Source organism: Euleptes europaea, chromosome 15 (genome assembly GCF_029931775.1).
Source record: "Euleptes europaea isolate rEulEur1 chromosome 15, rEulEur1.hap1, whole genome shotgun sequence".
Lineage (NCBI taxonomy): Eukaryota > Metazoa > Chordata > Lepidosauria > Squamata > Sphaerodactylidae > Euleptes > Euleptes europaea.
This window is the reverse complement of record NC_079326.1, coordinates 5,431,779-5,445,425: the sequence shown is the minus strand read 5'-3', so window position 1 is coordinate 5,445,425 and position 13,647 is coordinate 5,431,779. Positions and strand designations below refer to the sequence as shown.

At 45.6% G+C, this 13,647-nt stretch overlaps 1 protein-coding gene across 16 annotated transcripts in view; it reads right to left on the bottom strand.

Moving 5' to 3' along the window:
* Positions 1-13,647, bottom strand: part of BIN1 (bridging integrator 1) — a 219,188-nt gene that overhangs the window by 1,221 nt on the left and 204,320 nt on the right. For 6 of the 16 annotated variants that reach the window (XM_056861325.1, XM_056861330.1, XM_056861327.1 and 3 more), the window contains 4 exons: positions 12,626-12,745; positions 8,554-8,640; positions 7,446-7,556; positions 944-1,045 (listed from right to left, as the gene is read on the bottom strand). In XM_056861325.1, coding sequence (XP_056717303.1) covers positions 944-1,045; positions 7,446-7,556; positions 8,554-8,640; positions 12,626-12,745 — 420 coding nt within the window. The remainder of the gene's footprint in view (positions 1-943; positions 1,046-7,445; positions 7,557-8,553; positions 8,641-12,625; positions 12,746-13,647) is intronic. The other 10 variants (XM_056861333.1, XM_056861334.1, XM_056861336.1 and 7 more) reach the window with 2 other exon arrangements.

Sequence of the window (13,647 nt, the reverse complement as noted above, 5' to 3'; positions counted from 1 at the left end):
TACCTTCCTTTAATCAGCAGATTGGTTGATAGTTTCCAAGGCATAATGAGTGATCCTTTGAAAATGGGAAGGTATTGTAAGATAAAGGTAATGAAGCCCACTTTGAGAAGGTGTCACAGTAATTTCACTATAGATTGAGAGAAGTGGTCAGTTCACAGAGCTTATCACTGCATTCCCACCTTCCATGCAGAGCAAATGTGATAGGTACAGCTAGGCTGACAATGCCTTTCATTATTTGTAACACAGCATCATGATGCTAATTAAATGCTGCATCAATTCTTGTAGCATCTCATAACATTTCACTGAAAATGTATTGCCAAGTGCTACTCTCATGCTTGTCATCAACCCCTTCTTTCTACAAGTATATCAACTAATGGGGCTGGTATGATTGTCCAAACCTCCAATCATTCAGAGGACTTTTTAGGGGTGACTGAAACAGAAAAGAGAAGTGATCATTGCCAGACAGAACATTTTCCTCACCAGACTTAATGCTGGTATGTAATTGCATGTGCAACATGGGGAAGGGGGGAGAGAATTTGCTTAAGATAAATACATTCTAATTTGATAAGCAAATTAAACACATTTCAAAGGTTCTCTGAGCTAAGAGGAGATTTATTTTATTTGTTCTCTCAATTCTAGCTCACTCACTTTGGGAAGAGAGTTTGCTTTAGAACCAAAATAATAAAGACTGGCTCCAAAAACAGGATCGTAGTGCCATCTGCTGGGCAGCTTATTTATAACATCTCAAAACCTGGAAAGATACTTTTATTTCAGACATTTTCATACACATGGCTTAAAGAGGCTGTTGCTTCAATTGGCTTGGTAATGGCTAATGGGACAGAATGCCCATTTCCATTATAAATGTCTTACATCCATGTGAACAACCATCCACCATTAATTTAAATAGCTGGGGAAAGGCTCAACTCGTGCATCCTTTCCTTACCTGTTCCTCAGGGTTGTCAAATGGAACCACCAGGACAACATCCCCAGTCTTCAATTGCAGCTCATCACTGTCAGTGGCTGAATAGTCATGCATAGCTTGTACCTGCAAAGGAATAATGGCTCTGCTGAGGCAAAAAGATCTTTGGAGATCAGACCCCTAATTACTTATGGTGACAGTTCCTTCTACTCTGAGGTAAGGAGGGCACCTGGAGAGATGGGTGATTCCCTTCCTGTGGTCAGGGTAGGCAGGATCAAATTTTACTTCCTGTTCCTGCCTGGAATCGCCCACCCTCTTCAATTTCAATGATTCCGAGATAGGGTTCCAGCAGGAAGATGACTGCAATAAAATGGTTTCATTAGCTCATGCCCCTTTGGAATGCCGCTTTTATGAGGAACTTAGGTCACGTTATATCTTTCCCCTTTCAACATATAAATCTAATGCCTCTGTGTCTGGCATAATGGCTTTTTCATTAAGTGACAGGAATCCCAAGGCTACATTGCCAGTGGCAAGATTTATTTCAGTCCTTATATCCCTCAAACATTAGATCTAAAATTATGCTGTTCAAGATCAATGGCTCAAGGAGCTTCTAAGGGATAAAGGAAAGGTAATAAAATGGTTAAAACCTGTAGAAGTGTAGGGGCCATATAGGCTCTCATGAGTAAAGAATCACCAAAGAACATGGCTGGATAATTGTAAACTTCATATAATTTAAATGACTCAACACAACAAAAAGGAACGTAATAACGAGGAACATAAGAACAGTGCAACAATTATATGCTGTCAAGGTCCAGCCTTGAAGCATAGGTGGGGGAAACATAGCCCCCCCTTATGTCCTGAGTCTACTGTCGTGGGTTGCATACCAACCCGGACCTTCGTCCTCAGTGCTCCAGACTTCACCCTGGATGGGGACCAGATGCCCTCCCTACCTCAGAGTAATCAGGGGTCCGTTCTCACTCTGAGGGGGAGGACCTCTGGAGAGACGGGATGTCCAAGAGCTCCAATGGTTGTCGGGTGGGATTGTCCATTGTGTGTGATGTGCTGGAGCATTCTGCAGAGGAATATGGAGGGCCGTATGGCCACCTTGCAGATTTCCTCCATGGAAGCCTGTTTGTCAAAGGCTGCCGATGTGGCTGTGCTCCTTAGGGAGTGTGCTGTGATTCCTTTGGGAACCAGCACATTGCAAGCTTTGTAGGGCTCTTTGATGCACTTGCACAGGGTGCAGCTGATAGCCACCTTGGACATTCTCTTGCCCTTATTGGGGGCAGAGAGGGAGATGAATAATGCATGTCCCTCTGATGTCCTGTGTGCAGTCAAGGTATATACGCAGGGTGCGCCTGATGTCTAGGGTATGCCATCCCCTCTCCCTGGGTGAGGCTGTGGGCAGAAGGATGGAAGGTGGCATGTGGAGTTGACCTTTGGGGTGAAGATGGTGTCTGGCCAAAGGAGATCTTGTCTCAATTGAAATACGCAGAGGCCTTCCCTTGACGACAACGCGCCCAGCTCTGAGACCCTGTGATCAGAGGTGATTGCCTTGAGGATGATCATTTTTATGCTCAGATATTGTAATGGCACCTCCCACAAGAGTTCGAAGGGGGGCCTGGTCAGGGCCATCAGAACTACGTGGAGCCCCAGGTGGAAAATCTGTGAACCCCAGAAGGCAATGCCTGTGTGGTGCCCTTGAGGACTGAGACGACGTGGGAGTGTCTTGTGAGTTGATGGCTCTCGAGGACTGGGTGGATCGCGGTGATGGTCATGACGTTTCTATGTAGTGTTGAAGGTTTGAGGCTTTGTTGTATCCCATCCTTTAGGAACAACAATATTCCAGCGATTGTGGGGTGCAAGGGGTTCACTTGCTTTCATCTGCACTGATGCACGACTGCACCAGTGCACAAAGGCCTTCCACGTGACACTGTTGATGTGTTATGTGGATGGTCTGGGACACTCTAGGATGGTATTGACTACTTCAGAGTCATACCCCAGTTCTAGGAATTGGGGCCTCTCAAGAGCCAAACGGTCAAGTTCAGCCAGCCTCGGTCTGGATGTGAGAGGGGCCCCTGTTGGAGTATGTTCCGTGATAGGGAAATTCTCCATGGTTCCTGGATTGATAGTTTCCTGAGGGTCGAGTACCAAGGCCTGTGGGGCCAGTCCAGTGCTATGAATAGGATCATGGCCCTCTCCTGACGAACTTTCCTTAAAGCCCTAGGGATTACTGGAAGTGGTGGGAAAGCAAAGAGCAGTTCCTTTGGCCATGATAACATCAAGGCATCGACTTCTTCCGCCTGATGGTGGGCATACCTCACAAAGAAGCAAGGCATCTGATGGTTGGTTGGGGAGGTGAAGAGATCCACTACTGGTGTCCCAAACCACTCTTGTGATCGGTCCAAACATGTCCTGGTGTAGGGCCCACTCCCCTTCGTCGATCCTCTGGCAACTGAGCCAGTTCAAGTCTCCCTGGATATGCTCTGCCCTGATGAACAACAGATGCTTTTCTGCCCAGAAGAGAATCCCTTCGGCTTCCTTGTGGAGTGTCGTGGACCTGGAGCCACCTTGGTTGTTCAGGTGCGCTTTGGCCAAGATGTCCATCTGGATCAGGACATGGTGGCCCTGGATGATGTGGTGAAAGGTCATCAGGGCCCTGTATATAGCCCTCAGTTATAGCTGATTGATGTACATCAATTGTTCTGTTGAAGTCCACAGCCCTGGGTCAATTGTTGGTTGATGGTACCCCCCATCCATCTAGACTGGCATCTGTGAAGCTCTGTATGGTGTGGTTGTGGATGTAGGGTTGTCCTTTCCTGAGATTTGAGGGCTTGGACCACCAAAGGAGACCCTGTTTAGTTGCTGTTGGGATGGTTAGGCGAGGGTTCCTCTTCTACAAGATCTGGCTCTGGTAGGGTTTGAGGAACCATTCCAGCAGTCACACATGTAATCGGGCCCATCATCATGCCTTAAAGCTTGGCAAGGGATGACAGCCCTGTGGATCTGGCTCTGATTACTTTTTTCAGGTGTGAGATTTCAGTGATCTTCTCCCTGGGAAGGGCGAAGGTGTTGTGCCTGGTGTCTATGAGTACACCCAGATGCAGGATTTGTTGTGTGGGGATGAGAGTACTCTTGGTGCAGTTGAGGAGGTATCCTTGTTGCTCCAGTACCTGGATAACTCTGGCAGTGTGACTGACAGCTGTTTCTGTGGTGGAGGCGCAGACCAGGATGTTGTCCAGATGCGGATGAATGTGGATGTTCTCCTTCCTGAGGAGTGCAACCAGTGTGATGAGGACTTTGGAGAAAACCCTTGGAACTGAGGATAGTTTAAATGGTAGGGCCTTGAACTAGAAATGCTGTGTCCGTAGGCAAAGCACAGGAAGCGTCAGTGCACAGCATGAATGAAGATGTGCAGGTATGCCTCCATCAGGTCGACTGATGACATGAAGGTCCCTGGGTGAAGGGCTTCCATGACGGACTGCAGTGTCTCCATGAAAAAGTGTTTTGGCTGTATGAATACTGTTGATGAACTTGAGGTCCAAGATGGTGCGCCAGTCCGTTCCTTTTGGGAATGGTGAAAAAGGTGGAGTGACTCCAGAGGATCTCTCATCTGGAGGGACCAGCTTGATGGCCCCATGTTTTGTAGATGGTTGGTTGCTGCCAAGGTTCTCCAGTATTTTTCCGGTTTGTGTGATGTGGGTGATGGGACGAACCAGTCTGGGGGGACCTGTAGGAACTGTATTAGGTAGCCCACCTGAATTAGTTGTTGAATCCACAGGTCTGGCTCTGCACATTCTCACTGTTTGCAGAAGAGTTGTAGTCGTCCCCCCACTTGTTCCTGCTTGGCGTCACTGTTGCTTTGGCTTGGAGAAGCGGTCTGTCTTGTCAGGTTTGTGGTTCAGGTACTGATTGGTTTTGGTGAATCAGTTTCCTCCTTTGAAGGAGCCCCTTCTGCTTGACCAGGCCTGACATCGAGGTTCATGTTGTGAGCATGGTAAGGCATGAAAGGATCGAAAGGATGGATATGACGAGGACGATGAGCCCCTGCTGTCCTTCCTGAGGCTTCGTGTCATAGCCTTCTTTTTGTCCCTGGTTTCCACCAGGATTGACGCCAGCTAATCCCTGAAGAGGCATCCGCCTTGGAATGTGTAGGCTAGTAGGATGGCTTTGGAGGTATAGTCTGCCTGCCACGCTCTGAGCCATAAGTCCCAGTAATAGGGGCATCCTCTAGGGGGAGCTGCAGCAATTCCATGGAATGAAGGGCTAGCGTATACATTTTCTTAGGCCCAGTAGGAAAGTGCCTGCTGGATAGGGGCTTTTCCCACTCCATCTTCAAAACATTCTCGAAGCTCTCTGGAAATGGGACTGTTTTGGTGGAGCTGTGCTTGCATGGGAAGAACTCTTTAGGTCCCCTTTAGGTCCATTCTCTCTGATCTCCTTCCTCGCTCTGTGGGTTCAGATAGGTCCAGGGTCATAATGACCTACATTAGGAGACTCTGGTAGTCATATCCGGCAAAGAGCCTGATCTGCTGCTCTTCAGTTGGAACTTCCTTGGAAGAGGAGGAGAATTCCCCTTCCTCTCATTCCTCCTTATCTGAATCCCAGTGGGGGGGGGGGGAGCCTTGCCTGTGGGTAGGGTCTCTGGAGAGCACAGGTTGGAGGCAATCATTGCTCGTGCTGGGCCCTTTCCCCTCCCCCATTGGAGTACTGGCCTGGGTGGCCTGGGAGCCTCCGACTGAGTCGGAGGTGGCTGGGGCCTGCTAGAAGGGGAACTCCTCCCTGAGGGCCCTTCTCATGAGTGCCAAGAATTCCTCGGCCTGCCACTCCCCTTTTGCCTAGAGAATGGGAGCCGGCACCTGATCATGCGGCAGCTGGTGTTCCAGCAGGTCCTGGGGGGTCGCAGCATCCGCCAGTGGCTCCTGAAGGCCCTTGTTGTCCTTCTAGGCCAAATGGGCTGTGCAGGCCATTCCTGCAGCCACTCCCTCTGGCTGCGTCTTTTTTGCAGCCTTTTTATCTGATTCCGGCTTCTTCCATTTCCATGTGGAAAGCCAGGACCTCTTTGTTGCAGTTTCTGCGGCTGCGGAGGGTTGGGCGGTTGCCTGCCGCATCGGTTCCTCTGTTGCTTTGCAGCTGTGGGAGACCTGAGTGGCCAGCTGCCGCATTGTTGGGATGAACCTGTCCACGTGGTCCTCAGGGGCAAGGAACCCATCTGCAATGGTTCCTATTCCTTCTGCCATGACTCGGCTCGTGTCATGTGCGGGATGTCCTCCTGTGCAGGATGGAGGCTTGAACCTCTGATTGCTCCAGTAGAGGTAAAGCTCCCCCCCCCCCCCCAAGGTAGAGGACAGGGGGAACAGAAAAGGGCTGTTTTCTTCTGAGTGGTTATTGCTTTGGAGCAACTGCTGCTGCCGCATTTATTTATTTATTTATTTATTTATTTCCATTTGTTACCCCGCTCTTCCCAGCCAAAGCCAGGCTCAGAGCGGCTTACAGAATATAAAAGTCATATTAATCAATAAAAGCATTAAAACATTTAAAAATAGCCCTATAAAATTATAATCATTATACTAATTTACCTAGGCACCTCTAACATACGCGTCATAATACAACAACCCAGCTAGGCAAGCAGATGGAAGGCACCAGATGGAATAAAAGGTGTTAATCGCAATGGGGAGATTAGGGAGGCCAGTCTTTATATATAGGAACCGTAGCTGGCCTCAAACATAAGCCTGGTGGAATAGCTCTGTTTTATAGGACCTGCGGAACTCCTTGAGGTCCCGCAGGGCCTTGGTCTCGCTACTGAGGCTATTCCATCAGGCAGGGGCCAGGGCAGAGAAAGCCTTCCTGTGCAAGGCAGGAAGGAAACTGAAGAGGCCGGGCGATTCCGGGCAAGAACCTACCCTGACCACAGGAAGGGAATCACCCTTCTCTCCAGATGCCCTCCCCCTCAGAGTGAGAACTTTTGATTTACCTAATACACAAGTGCTTCTCGTTTTTACAAGGCTGCAACCCCACTATATACCAAACAATTGAATGCCTGGTTAAATATTTCCCTATTGTGGCATATATTTGAACCATGAAGTTCTGCAGTATACCTCTCTCTGGGAGATATAAATGATGAATGACATGAATAGCTATGCTTTATTTTGGCTCCTAAACCAAGTTCCTTAGAAGAAGGAAGTACTGGAGTGTATGAAACTTGTGTATTTGTTCATGAGCCAATAGCCAAAATCTCAAATAAGTTGAAACACAAATTTGTTTTGTTACAATTTAGCACATTTTTAGGTTGCCACCTGTAATATGGGAATAACCAGGCTATTAATTGTTGTACATATTCTGAAATTATGTATGTAAGTCACTTTGTTCATTTAAAAAATAAACACATTATTTCAATAGCACTTTGCATACTAGAAAGTGTGCTACAATTCTTATTTCATCACATAATAACTCCATGAATATTAAGCTGAGAGAGATACTATATGTCTTCCTAGGATGAATGTTCAGATAGGTTTTCCTTGCTTACCTTGAACAGGAAACCTGGTGGCATATCAGCTCTCTCAGAGGGAGCTCCGCTTTCAACTGTTCCATTGACTGTGGCTGGGAAGGTCTCCACAACTACAGCAGGCAAAGAACTCTAAGGACAGGAGAATGAGGTAAAAGACAGAGGTAAAAATGGACCACTTCAAACAGTAGCATACAATTGATGAAAAGCACAGGGAATCTGTCTTGGTTTCTTGCTCAAAACAGCTCCCAGATGTGGGTCTTCTGCTTAAAATCCCTTGGGTTTTTCTTTCCCCCTTCTATGGTGCACGGCTTATGGCCCAAAGTAACCATTAAGGTGAAGAAAACCATTAATGACAAGATGGGAGTAAAAAAGAACATGAGAAGGTGGCAAATATTAGAGGGAAAGCAGGGTTTACAAAGATTAGTGGAACAAACAGCATGTTCTGCCAAAAGGGTTCAAACAAGGAGAAGTTTACAGTGGTAGGCAGAAGTTTTTTTTTTTTTTGCCATGATCTAAAATTATTTGTGTTCCTCTTGGATGACTCAGTACACCTCAGCACCTTTTTGTCCACTTCAGCTAACAAGTTCGTCAACTGACTTTGTGAGGGAACATACTTTTTGTAGCCTCTGGTCAGATTGTTCAGAATTGGTGAGAACATGGACAGGGCAGGGGTAGACATGCCAAGCTTTTTTTGGGGGGGGGGGTTTCAGTGCCATTTTTTAAAAAAAACAATTAGCCCTCTATACTTTGCCTAAAGGGAGTTGTCAGAACAACTGCCTCCTGGTACTTCTGGCCACATGAAAAAGCAAGGAAGACCATAGGAAGGAAAGGGTGGATAGTCTTCCTAATTTGGGCCCACTGCAACCGCTGCCATGTGCTAAGCTGTGTGTGTCAAGGAGAAGAGGGAAGGCCATCTGTGGATCATAAATAAGGGGTCAAGATGAAATTGTATCTTCATGGTTCTACTTGAAGATTCGAGCAAATACTAGAACATTCCAGCCTGAATGAGTTCCTATATGGCTATTCTAGGGGGAGATGAACAGATACCAATCTAGTTTGTCCCTACAAGCCAAAGGGGGGGAGCCTTAGAGGAGGAAATTACCCACTCCCTTGCCTATATTCTTACTGAGGCAGATCCTGAGTCAGTTTCGGTTTTAGCTGCTTCGGCTCCAGCTTCTTTGTCTGCTGCCTCAGCACCAGCGGCTTCTGTGGACTGCAATACAAAAGCCAGTTAAAATTCCTGCCATTCCAGTGTGCAAACACATGCCTTTTTGAAGACCTGCCACTACCGGCCCCAATTTTAGGGCTTGCCTGAACTCTGGGTCAGTAGCAAGTTGAGTGCGTTCACTTAGCTGAACTGCAACATCTACAAAGGAAATATTTGGGTATCCATGCCAGGCACTCCCAGTTTATGGGCTGGCTGGCACAATTCATAGGGTACCACTTCAATGAGAAGCAAAACACCCCTGGACAGAACATAATTCACACTCATACATTTCAAGGCCATTTCAAGGCATTTTCAAGCATTAAGCTGACAGGAGGCGCACCTTCTCTCATCCTCCACTGTTATAAATACAGTCATCTGTCAATAATGTCTTTTGGCTAGATACATAGAACAAGCTGGTCACCCTCTGCACCCAAGAATAAATGGTATAAAATCTGACACTAAAAAGGCATGTTCTCCTGTAGGAGAACATTTCAAGCTACCACAACACTGCTGCAGGCCGTCACCATTCCTTAACAAAAGAACTTCAAGAGAAGATATGAGTTAGAAATTGCTGAATAAGAATTACTGCTGTTGTGTCACTGGGTACTTTTTATACTTTTGAGCTTTACACAGAAATGTCACAGTCTGCACCTCTTACATTGATGCATGGGATTCTAATCCATAGACTTATTCTGACATAAGAGCCTTCTACACATGAACCTTCCATGTGTTGACTGAATAGGTGGAGAGAGAGAGCAGGCTTGAGCACACTGGCCTTCCTCATGATCGCCAGCTCATGATCGCCTGGGAACCTATGTATGGAAGGCAGTGTCAATGCATATACTCCCTTCCTGTGACTGGCAATGTTAGGAAAGCAGCATTCTGAATCATGGAGAAGGAGAGTACTTGTGGACAATGGCTCCTGACATAGGCACCATGCTCACAAGCCGGCAATAAGGGGAGGTGGGCCTGGGCCAGAGCACTCATGCTCGCTCTCCCTTCTTTAAGATGCCTCACAATTCCTTGTTGTTTCTGTTCACGTGGAAGAGAAACCAGAGGAGTATCATTCGTAACTGCAACATTCACAATACAAAGCTTATTGAAGCAAGGAACACCTTCAACTCCCACATGGAAACATGCTTTTGCATTCACCTCTGTCTGGTTTTGCTGCTGGATTTGAGATCTGACACAAGACAAAAAGGGTACCAAAGAAATACCCCACACACACTTTTTGCATTGTTGTTGATCACTGTGCATATCTGTAGCATCCATGTGTGCAATTGCACTGCTTCAAAATACACATTTCGCAATGTACAAATTATTTAAATGTGGGCAACAGACAAAAAATTCCTGCCATGTCAACAAGTCTAGGGAAGAAAACATCAAAGCTATGAACTTTAGTTTGACAATAAACTTGCTTACAACAGACCCTGCCTTTTGGACACAGAATAAATAGATGCATAGAACTCACTCAGAATAAACAGATGGCATAGAATAGTAGGAGGTCAGATTGGGAGATGACACAAGCCCCACTGATCAGTATGTCAAACATGCCTGAGCTAGAGTTTGATGCATCATAGGCTAGCCCTAAAGTGGGCAGTGACAGTTATGAATTGGCAGGAAACAGCACTCCCTTTTCCATCAGAAAGAAAAGAATATCAAAGACTCTGCCAACTCCTGGGGGGAAAGGCCACCCAAGTTCTCCATCTCAACATATTCTCTTCCAGGGATGGTACAATTCTCAGTACCAGTATGGTCTATGGGTGGTTCGTTCAAGCAGATAATAGAGACTATAGAACTGGAGAAGACACAAACCCATAGGATTCACTAACAGTGCAATCCTAAGGGAGGGATAGTTAAGTAGTGCCCAAGTATGGCACAAGCCACACCACCTCCTGAGCGGCTTGCTACCAAACACAACCTGAAAATGCTATTTTTAGAAGAAAAAAAACTGAAACCACTCCATTGAGTTAACAGGGATGTGTCATGATTTGTGCAGGCACAAGTTGGCACCTGCAAAAGGGGCGTTTCCTGGGCAAAAAAAACTTAGGGAGCGAACTAATGTCTGCTCCGCCCTCAGGAATGCCTCCTTTGGCGCCTCCAGAGGTGTTTCGGCCTCCCCTTAAGGATTGCTCTGTTACTGGGACAAAAACTGCTTTGGCGGAAAGCCCACGATGAATCCCAAATCCTCCAAGGCAAACAGTGCCAGTTTTCTCAACATCGACATTACATGGTGCGAGAGGACAATGGAACATTAGCTGATAACGGTTACCTACATCTAACACAATTCTTAACTCATTTACAGTGGTCTATTATATCCAGTATAAATATGCCAACATCTGGAAGCTCTTAATATGACTTATTAAGAACTTTAAAAGTCTTCAAGGATCACAAAGATAAATTCCAAAATATTGCCCCCAGGGAAGACTGGCTCTTGCAATGCATTGAAACCTGTGTTGTGTTCAATTAAACTATTTCCTATTGGAATCTCTCTTTCTGTGTCTTGGATTTATGGTGCTACTCAGTTCTTTGCCAGCCAGTTAATAACAAAGGCAGAGCTTAGTACTTTGTTTTATGTATTTCTCTATTTATATTCTGGCTTTCTACCCCCAGCAGATCCCAAGGCAGTTTCTTAAAGCCTCTTTGCTGCTTTTCTTGTTTTAGGGCATCATAGGGGTACTCTGAATTTAGGCTAAATGACAAACTAGTCTGTCCTACAAACCATAATATTTTGTTTTACTTTTTCACTTACTAGACCTGTATAAAAATCCCAATTATTATATTGGTAAAAAGTAACTTATGAAAGCAGACCAAGGACTATCATAACTGAAAGTTATCCTCTGTGAGCAGAATATGTATCCAAGAGTGGTCACTCTGTATACTTTCCAGGTAATATAACAACAGTATATCCCAAAGATTTCAGGAAGGTCATACCAGAAGATACACTCCAAATACCCTATGTATATTCTAACAACAGCCAATTATGTTGAGGCTGAGGGATTTAGGAATGTTTAGTCTGGAGAAGAGGAGGCTGAAGGGGAACATGATTGCTCTAAGTATTTGAAGGGCTGTCACTTAGAGGGGGCAGGGAGCTGGTCCTGTTGGCAGCAGAGAATAGGACTTGCAATAATGGGTTTAAATTATAGGCAGTAAGGTACCGACTGGATACTGGTGGGGGGAATTTACAGTAAGAGTTGTTCAATACTGGAATTGGGAGGAGGTGAGCTCCCACCCACTGGCAGTCTTTAAGCAGTGGCTGGACAAATACTTGTCAGGGATGTTCTAGGCTAATCCTGCATTTAACAGGGGTGTTGGACTAGATGGCCTGTATGGTGCCTTTCAACTCTATGATTCTACGTGTTAATGTCATTAGAAATAAGGATGACACAAAAGCAACTGTATGCATTTTGAGCACAAGGAACCTAAACAGCAGAGGTGCCTGAGTTAAAGCATGTCACCAAATTCTCTTGGGCTCCCAGCACATGCAAGATAACAGAACACAACTCTTGTCTCTCCCACTTCCCTTTCATCAGTAAAACTCAGTAGATCAAATTAGGAATTACTAGTGGCAAAGGACAACAGAGACATTGGCAATTCTAACACAAAGTAGTCCTGCTTTAACCTAGAAGGTGGAGGCAATCAACAATACTGCAACAACATACAAACACCTTGTTAAATGTAACAGCCTTGGGAAGTTGCCACTGATGAAATTATGCTAGATGCTCCAGGACCTGCCATCACTTTACCACTAGACACTGCCAACTTTTTCAGAGACATTACATTGGAGGTGTTTCACTCTCTCTCCTTGTGACAAAAGGCTAGGAAAAGATGCCAGCTACAGGAGGCCTGTGTGCAGAGGTGACAGATTTAGCCAGCCCATGGATATTCCATAGATCAACACCTGGAAAAGCCCTGTGATAGAGTACAGCAGTCAAAACATGGATGTTAGGACCATTTTGAACAGAGGACAATTTCAAACACTTGCACTTACTTGACTGACCTCAGTCTCAGTGGCCTGGCTGGGCCAGTCCACCACGAATTCACTAGTGCTAGGATTATCGGCAGGAAACTGATCCATAGATTGTATGCTGCTAGAGGGAGTCTTTTCAGGCTGATGGAGAGAATTTTGAGGGAAGAATAAGAGGAGAGAAGTAGACATGGGAAGAGGGGCATGGGTACAGAAAGATTGAAAAATGAGAAGAGTGCAGTGAGAAGATAGCAGACTATGAAACAGTCCCAGGATAAGTAGATCTGCTGGACAGGGAAAGAGTCAAGTGCTTTTGAATGAATGGTGGAGAAAAGGAAACTAACATTACCTGTAAACCCAATGCCCTGGCAACACTATGTCATTCACTGACCCTGGGTGGTTTGACTGTAAAGGCACTGTTAGGGTGAGAACTAGTTTCAGGCATTATCATTGAAATTGTCCTGGATTTATACTAACAGAAGCATCAGCCTGCCCACTTCCTTAGTATGTCCTGGTTTAGCTTTATACAGCCAATTGTCTTGGTAGTGCAATCCTATGCAAAGTTACTCCAGTTGTAACTCATTGGTTTCAGAGGGTTTACATCAGAATAACTCTGCATAGGACTGAACTCTTAGACAGTTTCCATTGCCTTCTATATTGTAGCTTCCTAACCCTGGAAGGGAGCACTGCCTGGGTAGCTTGCTTCCTGCTGCAGGAAATGGGCCACACTTTAAACTCTGCTGTTGAATCAAACATAACATTTTATTTCATCTGTAATTTTGCAACATAGAAGGAAGCAGGATGTACTTCACATTGATGATGCAGTTGTTTTGAAAAAAGAGGATTAACATTAAAAGAGATGGAAAATTGCTAAGAAATGCACTACTCACTTGGGTATTGCGAGAATTTGAAAATTTGAGATGAGCAAAATTCCTAAACTAGTTTGTGAGCCATGGATTCCAGACATGGAATGTATGCATATACCTTGCTGAGCTAAATTAAGCCTGAAGCTACAAGTAGAATTTGAGTTTAGATCTACAAGGTAC